Source organism: Artemia sp. Qi Xiang Cuo, chromosome 14 (genome assembly GCF_049724085.1).
Source record: "Artemia sp. Qi Xiang Cuo chromosome 14, ASM4972408v1, whole genome shotgun sequence".
Taxonomy (NCBI): domain Eukaryota; kingdom Metazoa; phylum Arthropoda; class Branchiopoda; order Anostraca; family Artemiidae; genus Artemia; species Artemia sp. Qi Xiang Cuo.
The window spans coordinates 48,454,926-48,472,341 of record NC_142807.1 but is presented as its reverse complement, the minus strand read 5'-3'; the positions used below and the strand labels follow the sequence as shown (position 1 = coordinate 48,472,341).

The following is a 17,416-nucleotide window of genomic DNA, read 5'->3' as shown; positions in this document are numbered from 1 at the left end:
TTGTCTTCTGCACATCAGTCAATTAATTCATTCTACGTTCTTTGTCTTATATAATATAGCTTTGCACCTAGCTTTCCAAATGTTGTTTCAAAGTAGTGTCACCACTACTTACACGATATCATAAAAGTTCTCAAATTTCTCTTCGTTTGTCAATGGCTCCTCTCTGCCAATAATTCCTTATTATCTCAATGGCCACGAATGGTAATTCTCTGTCGCCCCGAGAAATAACTACTTCTAAAACTGGCTTCAATCTCGCTCGGTTTTCCTGCACTCGTTGGCTGTGTTGTTTGTTTACATGGCTTAAGCTCGTTTCAGGGCTATTTTATTAGAAGGAAATGTTGCCTGTGTCGACTAAACCGCGGTGTTGCTGATTATTTTCATGAGACACCAAGTCGCCGTCTTTTCCAGTTAGCTTAGCAAAAGTCGCAATGGGCTTCTTTACCTACTTTTGCAATAGATTGGAGCCTTCAACTCCTCGGACGTTAAACAAAAAACTATATTACAGAATAAGCCCTTCATGCTATTTGAGAGTACTAGCCAATAGAATTCTTCCAAGTGAGTACGATTGAAAAATCTCTTTTCGCCCCTTCCCTGCTTTTTGTGAACCGTGTTTTAAGGGAAGCTGTAAATTATGACGGAATCTAAGGGTTCTGAAGCAATTGGTATCGCGTACGATCATTCAGTTTTTTAATTCTATCGATATAGCTTCCGATATTATTTTCGCAGAAAGTACCCATATATTCGGTTTTTGTGTTAGGGTTGGGGCTACGTGGTTAAATTGATGCTAACGAATCACCCACAATTTCACATTCCCCCTCTTCCTTTATAGCTGATTCCCGTCTATGGAATGCTGTGTGACCTTCAATAATAATGTATAACCTGTTTATACTAGCTGCTCATTTTGAAATTGGGAGGTACAGATGTCGCTTCTTAACAGTTCTAAAACGATTGACTGTCTCGGAAATTTAGACTTGAGAGAGCGTGGAATAAATGCAGGTAAAAATTGCTGGCTGTAATACAAAATGGCAGGAGTTGGCATGATTGAAAGTTAAAATTGGCCCCTTTCGAATAGTCTAAAACCACTATCCAGTGTGATCATCCGTATTGAAAGAGAGAGAGAGAGAGAGAAAAAGAATAATAAGCGCTCATCACTCACTATCCTCCATGGATAAATTCGCAATGTCACATTGTTTTAGATAAGGGTTTCAAGGCTGTGCTCTACGGTCATCATCTATTTTTAAGTCAGTGGTGGATTTTTAACGTGAAAATTCGTCTTTTTGGGAGTGGTTTCCCTTTTTTCCAAGATCATGCCGATTTTCTTGTAATTCTATTACCACTCACATCTCATCGCAGCTCTCGGCCAGCATGGCTACATTCGCTCATCCACCATCCCAATACATTCAAAGCTCCACTCTTCACTCCCTCCCATGAAGTTCTAATTTCCCTTAGATTTTGTATGACATCTTCCATCCAGTTGCGTAAATTTTTGTTTTGTTTTGAAGGAGGGGGTCAAAGGGGTGCTGGCCCGTCTTAGGTTTAAAAATTACCTTTTTTGATATATTTAATGAACATTGGCTTTTTAGGGTGCTTTTATTGTCTAAATTAGAAAAAACAACAAACCACACACCCTAGATTTTGAAAGATAGATTTTTGCTCCCACCCTTAATTTCTTTGAACTGACATAACTGCTTACAATTCATTCAGGGACGTCCTATTTTCAAATTCACCTCGGATTATTTGCAAAAAAGTACAATATTAGATAACCTCAAAATAGCAATAGACCACTTTAAACTAGGTGAACTTTGAATATATAGAAGAATCATAAAACCACAAGTTTCATTTGTGTAGCCTACTTTTATCAAAACCCATTTTTTAGAGGTTCGCCTTCTAATTAACAAGGGTGGCTCTTTACTTACCGTACATTATTATGAACGATTTGATATAAGGACAGTAATGAAAATACAGTTTTTTTTTATCTATATATGTCTATCAAAATTCATTTGTTTAAATTTCCTACTTCCAATTAACAAGGGCTACTTTTCTCTTATCGTTCATAATCATGAACGATTTGATAATGGTCTTATCAAGGTGTACGGGCAATTGTTATAGATGAAACTCCCCTTCCCAAAGTAAGGTAGATTCCCTAAGAAAAATCCTGGCTACTCCCTATGGAAGGGAGCTCATCTAAATAAAATATAGACTCCATGTCGAGAATTATGACCTGTTTTAATTAGTCAATATCACCATAAAAATTAAAAAGTGACATCTCTATTTTCAACTGACTAGAAAAATAATGAACTTTACACAAAATACTGATTAGCATTAGAACAAGGAAGCAAAAAAAAGAAGAAAAATAACTCGTCTTGACAAAAAGAGAAAATTATACTACGGAATGTGGATCTACACACACAAAACATAAAATTTAAAAACAAAACAAACAAATAAGTATTGAAGTTTTTTTCCAAAATGTGCAACATGGATTATTCTTTCACTTGAAAAATACGACAATTATTAAATATCAAAAACAGAATTTTCAATTCTGACAGAATTTTCATGACAGTGTTCTGCAATACTGGTCAAACTTGGGATTATTTTTGATTAGAAATATTGGTCTTTTGGTTCTATTTTCAAATTTTGGACAGCTATCGAAAAATAAAGCTGTTTTGGATCCGTTTAGTGGGAGTAGCCAAACGTGTGATCAGAAGTGTCACTCGTTTGAAGAATGTTACTCATCTCCTAAAAACGATGGACTTAACCTTTTTAATTTAAAAAGAACCATAGTTACCGTTTTCACTGAAATCCGATATTTGTCGAAAGAAAAAAATGAAAACATTCCGTCTGAGCAAAGGTTCATGAAACATGAAGAAATCTGGTATTTATGCATCTACTATGTGAAGTGTGGAAATTATACAATCTAGTCATTGTTCATGATCCATTGAAGGCACGGATCCAGAGTCAATTTGGAGAGGGGGGGGGTACCTATAAGGATCCAAAGGGGTCTGAATTTTTCTTAGAGTTAACTAATACTAGAGTAAAATCACTACTTTTTAATGTTTTGCAAGCTTCAACCATAATACAAAAAAATATTTGTAGACAAATATATAAAATAATATTTATTGTTGGGAAAAATTCCATCCCCTTGGATCCGAACTGATACTGATGCGTCGCTGAATTCGTTGATTATTAAGTTAACTTTTCTATACTCTTCATAACAACCTCCTTACGGATCCCTTTTGTGTTCATATCTTTTTTTATTAGTAGCTTGGCTTTACATAAGAGAAGTTTCAAAACATTTTTAGAGATGGCAGTCATGTCAAACCATCCAAATAAACTGAAAGGAATAGCTTACCGCAATAGAATAAACAAAACATAACAATGAAAGGCTAATTAAGAAAAATAGCTTATAATGCCGCATATCATACCCAATATTTTTCAGAGCAATAAACGAAAACACAAGGAAGCTCAAATTAATTGTAGAGTTGAATAGTGAAATACAATTTTTGTATAACCTAACCTGCGGCCCAAGGTGTTCAGGTTACTTATTCGGCTAGTTGTAGTTGCATTAGTTTATTTTTACCCACAAAAAGCAAAACAGCGATGTGAAGTACAAACGATAATAAAATAGAAACCAAAATAAAATAAAACGAAGGAGCGGACTATTCGCTCTCAGCATTTTAATTTGGAAAGTGGCGTCAAAATCACAAGAGCTGCTGGCGAGCAAGGATGGGGTAACTATTTGCTTTTTTGACATTTAAATTTTGTTCATCAACTAGTTCTTTAAACATTTCTTCCTTAGTTTGTTCTTTTTTTTCATAACACGTATCTTAAAATATAAGGTACTAATTGGAACCAGGTGCCACTCTTATGCCCATTATACACAGGGTCGTTCAAAGGAGGGGCCGGGGCAAGCTTCCCCGGGCGACGCGGGTGAGGGTGCGGCCGGAGGAGGGCTATGACTGGGGCTTTTCGCAAAATACATGATAACTTCAAATCCAAAATCAACGGACTCGGTCGTGGTTTTTTTTAGTCGGAAGTAGGGGGGGGGGGAGCATAAGTAATTTTAGTACCAGGTGCCACGAACCCTAGGAAAATCCCTGAATATACCTTTATATCATTCAGCAATTCTATGAAACAGTCCTCGCAACGTTTTTATTAGTCTCATAGGCTTTAGCTTCCGATGCTGTCTTTGCACGGACCAAAGATAATAAAAACAATAAGGCATTATGATGTCATGAGAATTTTTTAGCAATGATATCTTATTGATCTAAAATACAGTAGATAAACAAGGATGTATCCGGGATGGGATTAAGGGTTGTGACCCCAGCTCCCCCCTCCAAAAAAAATGTCCGACTCGTAAAAACTTAACAAAAATGCATATAAACAAATTTTGGATGCGTTTAAAGTTTTTTTTTGTAAGGTGCGTTGTAAGATGCTATCTTCATTTGGATTGCATTTTTTTAAAATACAAAAATTATATCTTGAGAGGTTAAGCACATGCAAAACAAGTTCCTTTGGTGCCTAGAAAAAGAGTTATGTCCGATACCAAAGATCGTCAAAAGATTATCTTATAGGCAACCTAAGGCCGTATCCTGGATTTTTGTTGGGAGGGAGGGGGATATTTTTCCAGAAAGGGCAGTAGAAAAAACTCGAAAATGTGTTTATATGTATTTTTGTTACGTTTTTACGAGTCAGAAAAAAATTGGTGGGGGGCGAGTTCAAACCCGTAACCCCTCATCCCCCTGGATACAACCTTGTCCTTAATAACCTAAACATGGCTTGGTTTCTAGGATGACAATAGATGCCCAACAGGCTCGACGTATTTTTAAATAATAGTTTTGTATTCTTCCTAAAGTTTATATCCTTGGACAATTGATTGCAAACCTATTTTCTACTAGCATTTAATTATTCTAATTACATACAATATGCGGCACATATTTCACGTTAAAATTATCGCAATTTTCTTATCATCCCCCAAGCAGACAATTCACTTAGTATAAGTTTAAACAAAACTGAGCAGTAATAAACACACCTACGATAGCACAGTACCAATAGGCATACTTCAAAGTCTTCTAAAGCACTCTGTTCATAAAAGTCACTGATCCTATAAACTGAAGGTTGCTGAACGCACAAAACTATATTCAATATAAATCGCATTACCGACGAATTTGCAAATTGTCGGCCAATATTTCGAAATGAATCTAACAGAGAAAACCTTAACCTAACTTGACCTTGCATCAGATATATTTGCTGCTGAGCCAAATAGTTTGACTAGTTGATCTTCATATACTTCAATACTTCGCTTCATGACATCCATACAAGGTCCAAGAAGTCTTTCAAATGCGTCGACGTCCAAAACTAGGATAAACAAAATTATTAATAATTGTTTATTCTACAAATAAAACGATATCTAGTGGAAGTAATATACACGGAATAGTAATGTTTGATTGCCCCTATAAAGACAGAAGATGACCAGGGTTTGTGCAATCTATAGTAATTGCTCTAATGAACAAGGTTGAAACAACGGTTCTCAGTCGAAAGGCATCCGAACTTCGTAATTTAGTGTTAGAAACAAGCTCGCGGCACGCACAAGTTGTAGCTTTCTGAAACACTCAGGAGCTCATACTTCGAAATTAGGAAACATTTCTAAACCAATAGAATGCATCACGAGATCTTCTCAGAAGGAAAAGATTCGGGATCTGGAACATTATTATGCGTTCTATTACGCAATCGTTATGTCAGTAAACGAGTCTGGTCATATTAGAAATAATATTTTTACGGAAGTTCAGATTCTCTAACGTAGATTTTCACGTCATTTTTCTAAAATAGCTTCTAATACAGAGCTCAAAAACATTTCTATACTAAGAAATAAGGCTCTCAAATAAGTTGCCTGTATATTTAAGCACAATAGTTCTCTCTGGTGAAATCTTTGGAAAAAAACAAAAAAACAAGAACAAACAAAGCAAAGCAGATTTTGGTTACGATCCACTCCGCTAGAAGCAAGCTTGTGGATTTTTTTTGGCGGTTGAAGGGGGGGGGGGAGGGGCAGAAAATGTTACTAAATAGAAACGTTTGTTTTTGGCAGAAAATTCTTATAATTTTTCGAATATGACACTTTCTTATTAATTTTAGTCTTTTCAAAATTTTTAACGAAATGTGTTGTTATCCTTTAATGTGTTAATGAACTGCTCAAAATCATTTGTTTGTGAATAATCAGTTTCTTTTTTAAATATTTAATTCATTGTACAAACCATGGGCGCCGGAAAGGGGGGGCATGGCCCTCATGTAAATTTGGCACTATAAAGTAATTATAAGGAAACCAAAGGAAAAGGAGCAGAATAGGGAAGAAACATGGAAAAAATGTGTGTTGCCCCGTTGTTGGCTGCCTGCTAATAGATTCTGACCCTTGATAAGAAAAATATAAGTTATAATTTTTGACTGAGTGACCCATTTCCAGTTTTCCACAAACATTTTTTCTGTTTGATTTGGTTGTAGTAAACAAAAAAAAAAAAAAAAAAAAAAAAAATCTAATTCTTCATAGTAATGAATGGTAAGTAAATAACGATCCTTGTCGATAACGAAAGTGTAAGAGCCTAACTATTGATAACATCAATCGAAGAATCAACTTTTTATTGTGATCCTAAATACGTATTGTTTATTAGTAATTAATGCAGCTATTAGTACACAAGAAAGTTCGTGTAATTATAGAAAACACAAGGAAAATAACTTAATAAGGGTTAATTTCGGTAAAAATATACCGACCACTTTTGCTTGCATTGTAAGAGTACCCTTGAGCTGATATATGGAGCTACTACAATCAGAAATGTTTCCCCTGTACGGAATGCTGGGAATTTTTGTATTTTTCCCCCTGAACGGATACGATTTTTGTGTTTTATTATCATTTATTTTTTTTTTTCAGGAGTGACTGTATCTATCTAGCTGACACTTTGAAAAAGATTTAATTTTTTACACTTCTGAAGCATAAAGGTGTCAAATATATTTGTGTTGGTAGGCTATTCAAAATATATTGAATTAAAACATTGAATTTGATTTTCTTAATTTTAGTTTTAATTTTTACTTTGAACAAACTACTTTGATAATGCGTTACTCTTTATAAACAATTGAATCTAAAGGCATTAAATATTTTCGTGTTTGATAACCAAGTTAAAAACTGTCGATATTGTTAAAAAATATCCGTCCAACACTTCGGCATTGCTCAGCAGAACTGATTGCTGGGAGTTTATATCTTAGTTTTCGTAAGAAGGCTATTGTTTTGTGCATTTTTTTTGTAATTAATTAATTTTTTTCATTTTTATATACTTTTACTTTAATTGATATTTTTTTCCATTGCCTTTAGAAAAATGTTTGTCTCTAAGCTTCATTAAAAAAAAAACAACAGGTTTTTTCAACTGAAAGCAAGGAGCAACATTAAAACTTAAAACGAACAGAAATTATTAAGTATATTAGGGGGATTGGGCCCCTCCTAAACACCTCTTCACGCTGCAGTTTTTCGGCCCTTAAAAAAAAATTACTTATCGTTCTAACCAAACGACCCTTGTGTTTCAGGAGTAGGCAAATCCCCTCATAATATACGTAATAATTTCTGTTCGTTTTATGTTCTAATGTTACTCCTTACCTTCAGTTTAAAAAACTTTTTTTATTTAATTTCTGATCGTTTTTAAATAACGCCAGGATACCTGGCTCCTCCTCCACGGAAAAATCCCCTTTCCCATAGAAATATCCTCTGGGTAAGCCAATCCTGGCGAAAATTTACCCTGGACCATTACCCTTAACATCTCCAAGGCTAAAATTGAATCGGTAAGGAAAAAGCAAGACATATAAAGAAATTTCGTATAGAAATTCTGGCAAATTCAACCAGTGTAAAATTTCCCCGGAAAATTCCACCCCCTGGAAACTTCCCTCTCCAAGGACAATTTTCTCCGTGCAAAATCCTTCCAGCAGAAAATCCGTCCTCCCATCCCCACACGAAAAATGTATGCATACTTCCCAATAACAAATAAAACAATAGGTAAATTTTATAACTTAAAAACTTTTCCCCACGGGCTGTAAGAGGTCATTTTATCTCTAAAGCCATAGTTATTGGGCCTTTTAACTATGATGAAAAAAAAGCTATCTCAAAATTTTGATCGGACGTTTTTGGAAAAAAGTGGCGTGAGAAGGGGCCTTGCTGCTCTCCAATTTTTTTGGTCACTTCAAAAGGGCACTAGAACTTTTCATTTCCGTTGGAATCAGCCTTCTATCGAATTTATGCCCACTGGATCGATACGATCACCCATGAAAAAAAAATAAATAAAGAAACAAATAAACACGCATCCGTGATCTTTCCTTTGGCAAAAATAAAAAATTTCACATTTTTGCTGATATGAGCTTGAAAGCTCTACAATAGGGTTCTTTGATAAGCTGAATTCGATGGTGTGATTTTCATTAGAGCTCTATGACATTTAGGGGTTGTTTCCCCCTTTTTTCGACTTCAAAGGAGTCTTTCTCTCTTTTTTCGAGAATCAGACAAATTTTCTCATGCTCGTAGCTTTGGATGAGTAAAACTAAACTTGATAAAACTTCTATGTTTCGAGTGAGCATTATAAGCCAATTCTTTTGATATGCCTATTGGTGTAAAAATCCGTTTTTTAGAGTTTCGGTTATTATTGAACCGGGTCGCTCCTTACTTACAGTCCGTTACCACGAACTGTTTGATTTCCACTCAAAATCCAAGCAGAGATCATTGAAATATTGATTGTTTTTTCTGTATTACCAAAAGTATTACATTCATAAAACTTTACAGCTTCCTGAAATGTAGTTAGACAAGTAGATAAAGTTCCTCCACTGAAGTAAGGAGCGAGTTTAAAACTTAAAACATATATAAATTGCTCTGTATACAAAAGGGACTGCCCCCTTCTCAAAACTTCACAGTAAAGAGTAAGGAGCTGAGGAGGAGACAGCCCCTTCATATAAATAGTAATTTGTTCAAATAGGTTTCAAATTTATTCCTTGTTTTCATTTGAAACACTCTTTTTTTATTTAATTTCTGAGTGTTTTGCAAATCATACCCAGGCCTAACCCGGATATAATTTGAGGTACCGGTCTCTTAAATCCCTGGTTAATTGCTTTTAAAATGTGCAAATCAATAAGTGTACGTTGGTTAGTACCGTCCTTCGTTTAAATTTGCAATATCAATTTTGTGACAAAATTTGATTATACTTAAAAAATGGACGATAAATAGTAATTCTGGTAAAAAAAAACCTTATTAATATTATTACTTAAGAATTTCAGTTGGATGAAAAAGGAGTATTATTGTTTGTATGGATTGAAACTCTGCAAGACCTTCGATTTTCTACATAACTGAAGCCATCACAACCTCTACAATAGGATTTCTTATAGATAAATACATTATATACATTTGTTAGAATACATTAAAGTACTTCATATAAACAGAAAAAGAAAATAAGACCATTTAAATTGCTGAAAACTAAGTTCCTAGCAGTATTTGCCATCCCCGAAAAATTCCTGGCGGGGCTGATGATAACCTTTCTTGCATTTTCCGCCTCTGTGCTGGTAGAGATGAGAATGTAAGATTTTAGCTGAATAGAGGAATAATTTAATTAATTCCTACTCCCCCCTACCTTTTTCAACATTTATATGAAGCTTCATGAAGAGTAAGCAGTTTGTCCATCAAAATGTACTTTTTTTTAGGAATTTACCCTACCCCCACCTAAACAATGACTCACCCCTCCCCTCATTATAGCTGATACGCAATTACAGATCACCAGACGTAGCCTATTTGCATTATAAATAAAGGGAATCAACTTGGTTAAATCCAGTACTGTCACCGCACCGTGTGGCATTACTTCTTTTGCAACTGGGAAGCCTAAAATATAGCTATTGATCAATTAGCTTCTCAGAATTCTAAATTAATTGCAAACTCTTCCTATTCGGGGTAAAGTTGTAGTTTGGTGCTCTAAAATAGCAAGAAAACATGACTTCCCCCTGGCCCAATCTATATGGTCACTTAAAAAAGAGCTTTAAATTCACGTTTGAATGAGCTCCCTCCCAATTATCTTGGACCTTCGGTTTGATACAATCACCCCTGTGAAAAACAAAACAAATAAACATGCTTCGGCGATGTTTCTTCTGAAAAAAAAAAAAATGCGAAATTCCAAATTTTGAAAATTGGAGCTTGAAAACTCTATGCTAAGGTTCTCTGATATGATGTATATAATAAAAGGATTTTCAATAAGATCGCTTGCTTTTTGGGCGATGGTTCCCCTTTGTCAAAAATCAGGCAAATTTTCTCAGATTTTTGGTTTTGAGTGGGTAACAATAAACTGAAAAAATTTTATATGTTTAGAGGCAGCATAAAAAGCCAATACTGCCGGTGCAGCAATTGTCATGAGAATTCCATTTTTAGTTTTGGTGAATAGCTGAAACGCAATTACAGATCACCAAACGTAGCCTATTTTCATAACAAATAATGCGAATCAACTTGGTTGAATCCAGTACTGCCACAGCACCGAGTGGCATTACTTCTTTTGCAACTGGGAAGCCTAAAATATAGCTATTGATCAATTAGCTTCTCAGAATTCTAAATTAATTGCAAACTCTTCCTCTTCGGGGTAAAGTTGTAGTTTGGTGCTCTAAAATAGCAAGAAAACAAGACTTCCCCCTGGCTCTATCTGTATGGTCACTTAAAAAAGAGCTTTAAATTCACGTTTGAATGAGCTCCTTCCCAATTATCTTGGACCTTCGGTTTGATACAATCACCACTGTGAAAAACAAAACAATTAAATCTGCATCTACTATGTTTCTTCTGAAAAAAAAGAAGCAAAATTCCACATTTTGAAAATTGGAGCTTGAAACCTCAATGGTAAGGTCCCCTGATATGATGTATCTAATAAAGGGATTTTCAGTAAGATCGCTTGCTTTTTGGGGGGTGTTTCCCCTTTTTGAAACATCAGGCAAATTTTCTCGAATTTTTGGTTTTGGGCGGATAACAATAAACTGAAAGAATTTTACATGTTTAGAGGCAGCATAAAAGCCAATACTGCCGGTGTAGCAATTGTCATGAGAATTATATTTTTAGTTTTGGTGAATATTCGTCCAAGTCACTTTTTACTTCCAGTTTTTTTTATCACAAACTATTTGATAAGATTCTCTTGTGACAAATTTTTTTTTTTAACCTGTTCATTTTATTTAGTTGAATAGGCCACTAAAAAGAAAGAGGGTTAATTTGGCAGTTCGATAGTAAGTTTAAATTTTGTTTTTCTATTCTATTAATTTTGCTATTCTATTTCTTTCATGTCTGAATATATAAGGGATTTAAGTTCGAGGGAGTGAGAATTGTCCTGTTATGAAAGAGGTACATTTTACATGGCCGTTATAAAATCAAATCGTGGTATCTACTGTATGAAGGCAGGGTGATTTTTGAGTATCTCTACTCCTTCTGTAAACTATTATAAGGCGTAGGAAATTGCATAAAATTAAGTCTACATCTGTTGTAATCTACGGAAGCAATAAATCTTTCTATAATTTTGGTTTGAGTTTGATTTTCTTTTACGATTAATGCATAATAATTAAATATATTATTGGTTAAATAAATTGATCCCCTTGTCAGGAATCCTTGTCGTTTAAAATTTGCTGTATTTTGTTTCATTTTGCATGCAGTTTAGTTGCTCTTTTTATTTGAGAATTTTTTCCTAAAAGTATTAAAAAATAAAATTATTACTACGAAAAAAAAAAAAACCTGAAATATATTTCCTGTCACCCGACCACCACTGATATTTTGGCGTTTGCCCCCTCCCCGGAAAATTTTCTGCCGGTGCCCTTGGTACAAACTGATTAGTTTTAAATACTACCACCAAAAATACTACCCTTTGGTTCTGACTTTGGCACTCTTTTGATACCCTCGGTAACTATAACTGTTTCCGTATTTTCCCTTCTTTCGGTTTGTGTCAAATGATGAACATGAAGAACTATAAGTTTAAACTTAAAAAGAAAAAAAATATGATGAACGAGTTATTCAGTGAAGGAGTATTCATCTAAAAAGGCGAAAATTCTAGGGAGGCAAATATTCGGCCTTTCTGAGTTTTTTTTTCACCTCTGTTTTCTTTTTGCCTTTTATGGTTTTTTTATGCGTACTACAAAAACAAATGAGCTAAAATAATAGCAATGCAATAGTTATACCAAGGTGCCAACTTCCGGCTGTCAAATAAATTCAATAAATATTTCATCATTAATTCATGTTGCAAGTTTAAAGACCATGACTTAAATATATTCAATGAGCTAACACCAGGTGGCAACTCTGATATTTATCAAAAAAAAGACCGGTTTTCTTGGCGTATTGTTCCATGACCCAAGCAACCTAGGTATGAATCAAAAACGCGATCGGCGATCATTTACAAATAGTACAGGAAAACTAGCCAAAAATATGGGTCGACCCCAAACAAATTGCAACATGAATGATTTTTATACCATATTGTAGAGAAAAAAAGCTTAACAAAAAAAAACAAAACAAAGTTGCACATTCTAGGTCGACGCAAAACTATTTTTTTTTGCTTTTCGTGTCATTTTTTTCAGTTTTTTTTTCTAAACAAATGAACCGTCAGTAAATGTTCGTTTTTTTTTGTATATGAAGCATCATCTCCATGTAAAATTATGTAAAATGAATAATCATCAATATCTAATTTTACCCTTCTGATCATTGTGACCTCTTTTTCGTCATACTATCAGAAGGCAACTATTCTGACATAAAATGATGAGTTGAGCCCTAAATCAAATTAACCTGATGCAATGTATACTAGAAAATCCGTTTCATATTCATAAATATACCCTTTTTTATTTTCATTTGACATGTTTCTTTTATCCTTATTGTCCACCAATTCATAGATTGTTGGTAAAAACAAATTGCAACAGAAATGATTTTTAAACCATGTTGTAGAAGAAAAAAGCTGAACAACATATCCAAAGTTGCATGTACCAGAAATTTTTTTCATAATCATCAATATGTAATTTTACCCTTCTCACCGTTGTGACCTTTTTTTCCACCATACTATGAGAAGGCAACTATTCTGACATAAAATGATGAGCTGAGCCCAAAAATCAAATTAACCTGATATAATATCTACTAGAAAACCCGTTTCATATTCATCAATATGCACTTTTATCGATAGAAAGAGACTGGAACTGCTCCAATACAAAACCTCGAAAATGTGGTCCTAATACTATGGTATTCGTACTGTAAAATTTCTTAAGAGCCGAACGATTTGGGTTATGGGATCTCCATTTCAAATCCACCTCTGACATACTAACTTATCTGGCGGCATCTAGGCACAACAATTACACAAAATCCTGCCAGATTTACATCCAGCGAATGGTCAAGCTCCAAGAAGCTCATCCTGCCGTTTATCAGGCCTTCCAGAATGGGATGCATGTGATCAGACGTTCTGATATATTCTGGGCTGGGCTCTCAACGGATCTTGTCATTGAGCAGAAGCTCAGCTGTTGTCTCAAAACGGCTGGTGGCCTTACCGATGGAAGTGGTATGACAGAGGTTCTAAGGTCTTTATGGGTTCTGTCTCGACCAATATGCTCTGCACTAAATCTTCTGATGGAGGGTATGTCACAGGCTTTCTACGGAACTAGTAAACAATATAAGGAAACGTCCAAGCCGAGGCAGCTAAGAGATTGCAAAGACACCCAGAACGTTATAGATTTCCTAGAAAAAGGATCACCATTTAATGGGGATCTTCAACTAAGAAACATCACCAACGGTCTGACAGCCTAAAAATCTGCCAACATTGATTTTGCTAGAAATTTAGGCCTAAAAATCATTGACTCCATGTCTGGAAAGCTGGTCACTGATTTTGTGTTTAACGAAAACAAAAGGCAGTTCAAATTACTACAAAGCAGAATCTAGGTGGAGATGGCAAAAGAATAGACCCCACTCTCCTTTTTCAGAGGTTCATCACGCTAGCAAAGAGGATCAATCTCACGGAATCTGAGTGCTTTCAACACGAACTGTGTTCCTACCCCGTATCACTTTTTGACAAGTTTGCCAAGGCTATAGCACAGGCTTGCAATCTTGAGGAGCGCTCTACTCCCCTTCCCAAAGGCATTCGATATATCATCGACGGTGGAGCTCTTCTGCACATAATTCAATGGACCGAAAACGAACGATGCTCCGAAATCCTTGACCATTATTCTACTTACGTGACCCAAAAATATCCATCAGCCACTATTGTGTTTGACAGCTACGATTGTGGAGTTACCATAAAAGATATGGCCCAGTCGACGAGAAGTCGCATAATCGGCCGCGAGATCTACTTCACATCAGATATGCAGCTGAATGTAAAAAAAATGAGTTCTTATCCTGCAAGAGAAACAAGGCCAGTTTTATCTGCGCAGATGCTGTTTATCTCTGATCAAAGGGCTTCGTCGTAGTCCAGGCCCCAAGTGATGCAGATGTCCCAATTGTGCAAGCTGCTATTGATTCTTCCGGTATTACGAAACTGCCGTCATTGGAACAGAAACTGATATTTTGGTTCTATTGTGTTATCATGGTCACCATGATAGCAAGATGTAGCAAGAAACTATTCTTTGCTCAAGTCGAACAAAGCTCCCCGAGTATGGGATATTCACAAATTGAAAAAGAAGCTGGGCCAAGAGACATGCCATGCGATTCTTTTTGCTCACGTCATCTTAGGTTGTGACTACTTCACGTATTCGTAGCGTGGGAAAAGGCCTTGCTCTGAAGAAGCTAATGACAGATGCCGATTTTCGTACATCAGCTGCAGTTTTTATGCTGAAGTCAGCTTCGATGGAGGAAGTCAGGGCTGCTGGAGGAGACGCTCTGCTCATGATATATGGCTCATCAAAAGGGAATAATCTTAATGAATTCCGCAAGAAAATTTTTAGAAAGAAGGTGACTATTACTAGCACGTTCGGCCACCCAGAACAGTTACCACCAACTTCTGATGTGGCTAAATTCCACAGTTACAGGGTTTTCTACAAAGTTCAGGTATGTAGTGGAGATCCTGATTCTGAACTTAAAGCCAAGGAATGGGGTTGGAAAAATAAAGATGAATTCTTGTATCTATTGTCTACTGACGTCCTACCAGCCGTTCGTCTGCTTCTGAAAATTGTGAAGTGCTCCTGTCAACTGGAATGTAGCTCAACGAGATGTAGCTGCTTTAGAAACGGCTTTGCTTGCACTACAGGGCGTAAAACGTCCAAAGGGACAGCATGTTCTAACCCTCCAAGAATCGAAAACTATAACGATGAGGAGAACGTTGAAGCTTAGATATCTGAATTAAAAGAATAAGTTGTGAATACTAGTCGGAATTTGATTCTTTCTTTCAAGTGTTCAGGAAGTTGATTCGATAATTTTATAAACTGTGAAAACTAGTCAGTGTGTTGATAATAGTTTATTCTAAGAAATATTTTAAATGTCGGCCGCTGAAAACTAGTTTCATAGATGATTTCCCTTTTCTAATACTTTTAATGTCTTAATAAACATCTTGCAATCCCTTTTTTAGGTGGCCCCATCAGGTGATGGAGCCAGCGACGATCTGATTCAGGCTAACTAATTATTAGATTTCAAAACCGACAATTTAGCCAGCGAAAGATCGTCTGGTAAAAAAAAAAAAAAATGGTGGTCACGACGACGGGGAGCGTAAAAATCTCATATTATGAAACTTTTTATATACCGTACACCAAATTTGACTCCATTTCCGCACTCATCTCGTCCTTTTACATCGGAATAACAATTCAGTTGAAGAAAAACGAACAATTACCGGAACTTAATTTTTTGTTAGGAAAGTGAAAAAACTGACACGATACGCAAAAAAAATAGTTTTGCGTCGACCTAGAAGGTATAATTTTAGATATAATGTTCAGCTTTTTTTCCTCTACAAAATGGTGTTAGAATTATTTCTGTTGCAATTTGTTTTTACAAAGAATCGACGAATTGGTGGACAATAAGTGCTAAAAGAAACATGTCAAATGAAAATAAAAAAGTGCATACTGATGGATATGAAACGAGTTTTCTAGTAGAAATTATATCAGGTTGATTTGATTTTGGGCTCAACTCATCATTTTATATCAGAATAGTTGCCTTCTGATCTCCTGACTCAAATATAAGCAAAAAAGCCGAAACAAAGTGAAAAATTTGATCAAAGTGGGCAATCCTCAGGCGCATCCCCGACGCGGAACCCGGGGAAGCTACCTCCGTTGCCCCCCCCCTCCTCTTTGAACGGCTCTGGGCTAACAGAACTTGGAAACCGCCATCGAACACCCTGCATTTTGAATGCAAAAAATACATTGAGTCATATTCGTATTTCTGCAAGACCGTTTTTAAATTTCATTATTGAAGATTCCCGTAAAGAAAAAAGTTTGAAACAAATGCAAATTTCCTCTCCTGGTTCTAAGGATTGGTACAAAATCTAAAAAATTGGCAAATCTTATATCGCAGGCTCAAGACTTTAAAATTCATATTTTCTTTTCTCACTCCGCCCCTTCTATCTCAATCAATTATTTTCATTACACGGTTTGACAGAAACCGATATAACTGATTGTAGAGAATTATGCTTGTCAATTTATTGCTTTTCAAAGTTTGGAATTTTAAAAACAGAAATACGAGATCAATTAATTTGTCCCTAAAAACAATTTATTATTATAATGCTGGTATAAAATCAAAAGTTTATCGGTTTTAAATTACATATCAAAATTATTAGTATAGAAAATGATTAATCTTATGAAAAGGGAGAAAATACCAACACAAAACGAGCCTGATCTTTACGGGCCTGTTTTTTTCTTCTTTTTTTAGCATATTAATCCACCTGTAGCAAAATATCTGAGAACATTCATTCAAACCAAAATTCAAAGACTTCGTGTCATTTTTATGTGACAGTAGAGATTGCCATACAACAAATTACCATTTTTTGCAGCAAACAAGGATTTTGCTGAAATAAGGCCAAAATGAACAAATTACCATTTTTGCTGCAAACAAGATTTTGCTGAATTAAGGCCAAAATGCGCAAGTTACCATTTTTGCTGCAAACAAAGATTTTGCTGAAATAAGGCCAAAATGCGCAAATTACTATTTTTTTGCTGCAAACAACGATTTTGCTGAAATAAGGTCAAAATACTATTGATAAAAATTCTGGGATAGTAAATCATTTTGAAATTATAGAAAAACTTGTTTATGCCACGAGACACACGTAGGTGGGTAACATACTCAGTGCTGGCAATGGGAAATGGAAGGAGGAGACATGTATCCCCCATGCTTTTTTTGTCAAACCCTCGGATTTTGAAAAGCTGGTTCTTTTTATTGAAAAATGCCTTTTCCGGAAAATCTCAGATTTGAAAAATCTAGTTTTTTCTTTGAAAAATGCCTTTTTTGTATTTT

General features: G+C 35.4%; 1 protein-coding gene across 3 annotated transcripts in view; it reads right to left on the bottom strand.

Moving 5' to 3' along the window:
• Positions 1 to 2,207: 2,207 nt before the first annotated feature.
• Pka-R2 (cAMP-dependent protein kinase type II regulatory subunit) overlaps positions 2,208 to 17,416 on the bottom strand; it is a 143,496-nt gene continuing 128,287 nt past the window's right edge. For all 3 annotated transcript variants that reach the window (XM_089100777.1, XM_089100778.1, XM_089100776.1), the window contains one exon: positions 2,208 to 5,355. In XM_089100777.1, coding sequence (XP_088956903.1) covers positions 5,219 to 5,355 — 137 coding nt within the window. In that variant the 3' untranslated portion in view covers positions 2,208 to 5,218. The remainder of the gene's footprint in view (positions 5,356 to 17,416) is intronic.